A 983-nucleotide genomic window follows, 5' to 3' on the forward strand; every position below is an offset into this window, starting at 1 on the left:
TAGGAAGCGCACCTGAAAAACTGCCAGCTGATGCACGAGATACAATAAATAATTGATACGTCTGCATTGTATTATATATTTATTATATTTGTTATATTTTTATACGTCTGCATTGTAGGAAGCGCACCTGAAAAACTGCCAGCTGATGCACGAGATACAATAAATAATCTATACGTCTGCATTGTATTATATATTTATTATATTTGTTATAATTTTATACGTCTGCATTGTAGGAAGCGCACCTGAAGAATCATCAGCTGACACACACGGGAGAAAAGCCGCACAAGTGCAGGGTGTGCGGCCGCGAGTTCTCTCTCAAGTCGAACATGAAGCGACACGAGAAGATCCACCAGAACGATCGTCAGTACAAGTGCCAGGTGCGTGCGTCGTCACGGCGATACCCCCTGCCTCCCGACGGGGTGGCTTCCTGTTAGGAATTACAGTATTACGTTATAAAATGTATGTATGTATATATATATATATATATATATATCAAGAGTAGATAATAGGAGAAGAGTATGACACTGTTTTAACAGCATTTTGCGTAGTTTTTAACTTGAATTTATTCTATCAATATGTGAATAAATATATTCAAACTTTACCTTGTTTTCGTCTCGGATTCTTCCTTAATCATATGGCACCATCAGTTTACCTGAAAATCGTATGTGTTCTTCAAAAAAGTTCTTTGAATAACGACCGGACCTTGGCTCGTAGGTGTGGCGCGTCGCGTCACCTATCCCCGGTGCAAGGTGTGACGTGCCAAGCGTCGCATTCTATCGTCACCGTTTGCTGAATACAATAATTACCTTGGCCCCTCTTAAAAAGTTCATGTCCTCATGAAAACGTATTTCTAATTAAAAACTATATAATAGTTAAAAGAATATACATAGAATAAACTGGGTTCATAAATTGTTTATACAGTGCATTAGGACAATAATGCAAGGAACAGTGATACAAAACAAAATAGTCAGCCCCACTGCAAT

At 38.5% G+C, this 983-nt stretch overlaps 1 protein-coding gene across 1 annotated transcript in view; it reads left to right on the forward strand.

The window, feature by feature from the left end:
- The window catches only part of LOC106809686 (zinc finger protein 710-like), a gene marked incomplete at its 3' end in the record, with an annotated part of 26,550 nt that extends 26,173 nt beyond the window's left edge, over window positions 1-377 (forward strand). Inside the window, 1 exon segment of the mRNA XM_014812857.1 lies at window positions 234-377. Coding sequence (XP_014668343.1) covers window positions 234-377 — 144 coding nt within the window.
- Window positions 378-983: the final 606 nt, after the last annotated feature.

The sequence above is a fragment of the Priapulus caudatus genome, unplaced genomic scaffold, assembly GCF_000485595.1.
Source record: "Priapulus caudatus unplaced genomic scaffold, Priapulus_caudatus-5.0.1 Scaffold376, whole genome shotgun sequence".
Lineage (NCBI taxonomy): Eukaryota > Metazoa > Priapulida > Priapulimorpha > Priapulimorphida > Priapulidae > Priapulus > Priapulus caudatus.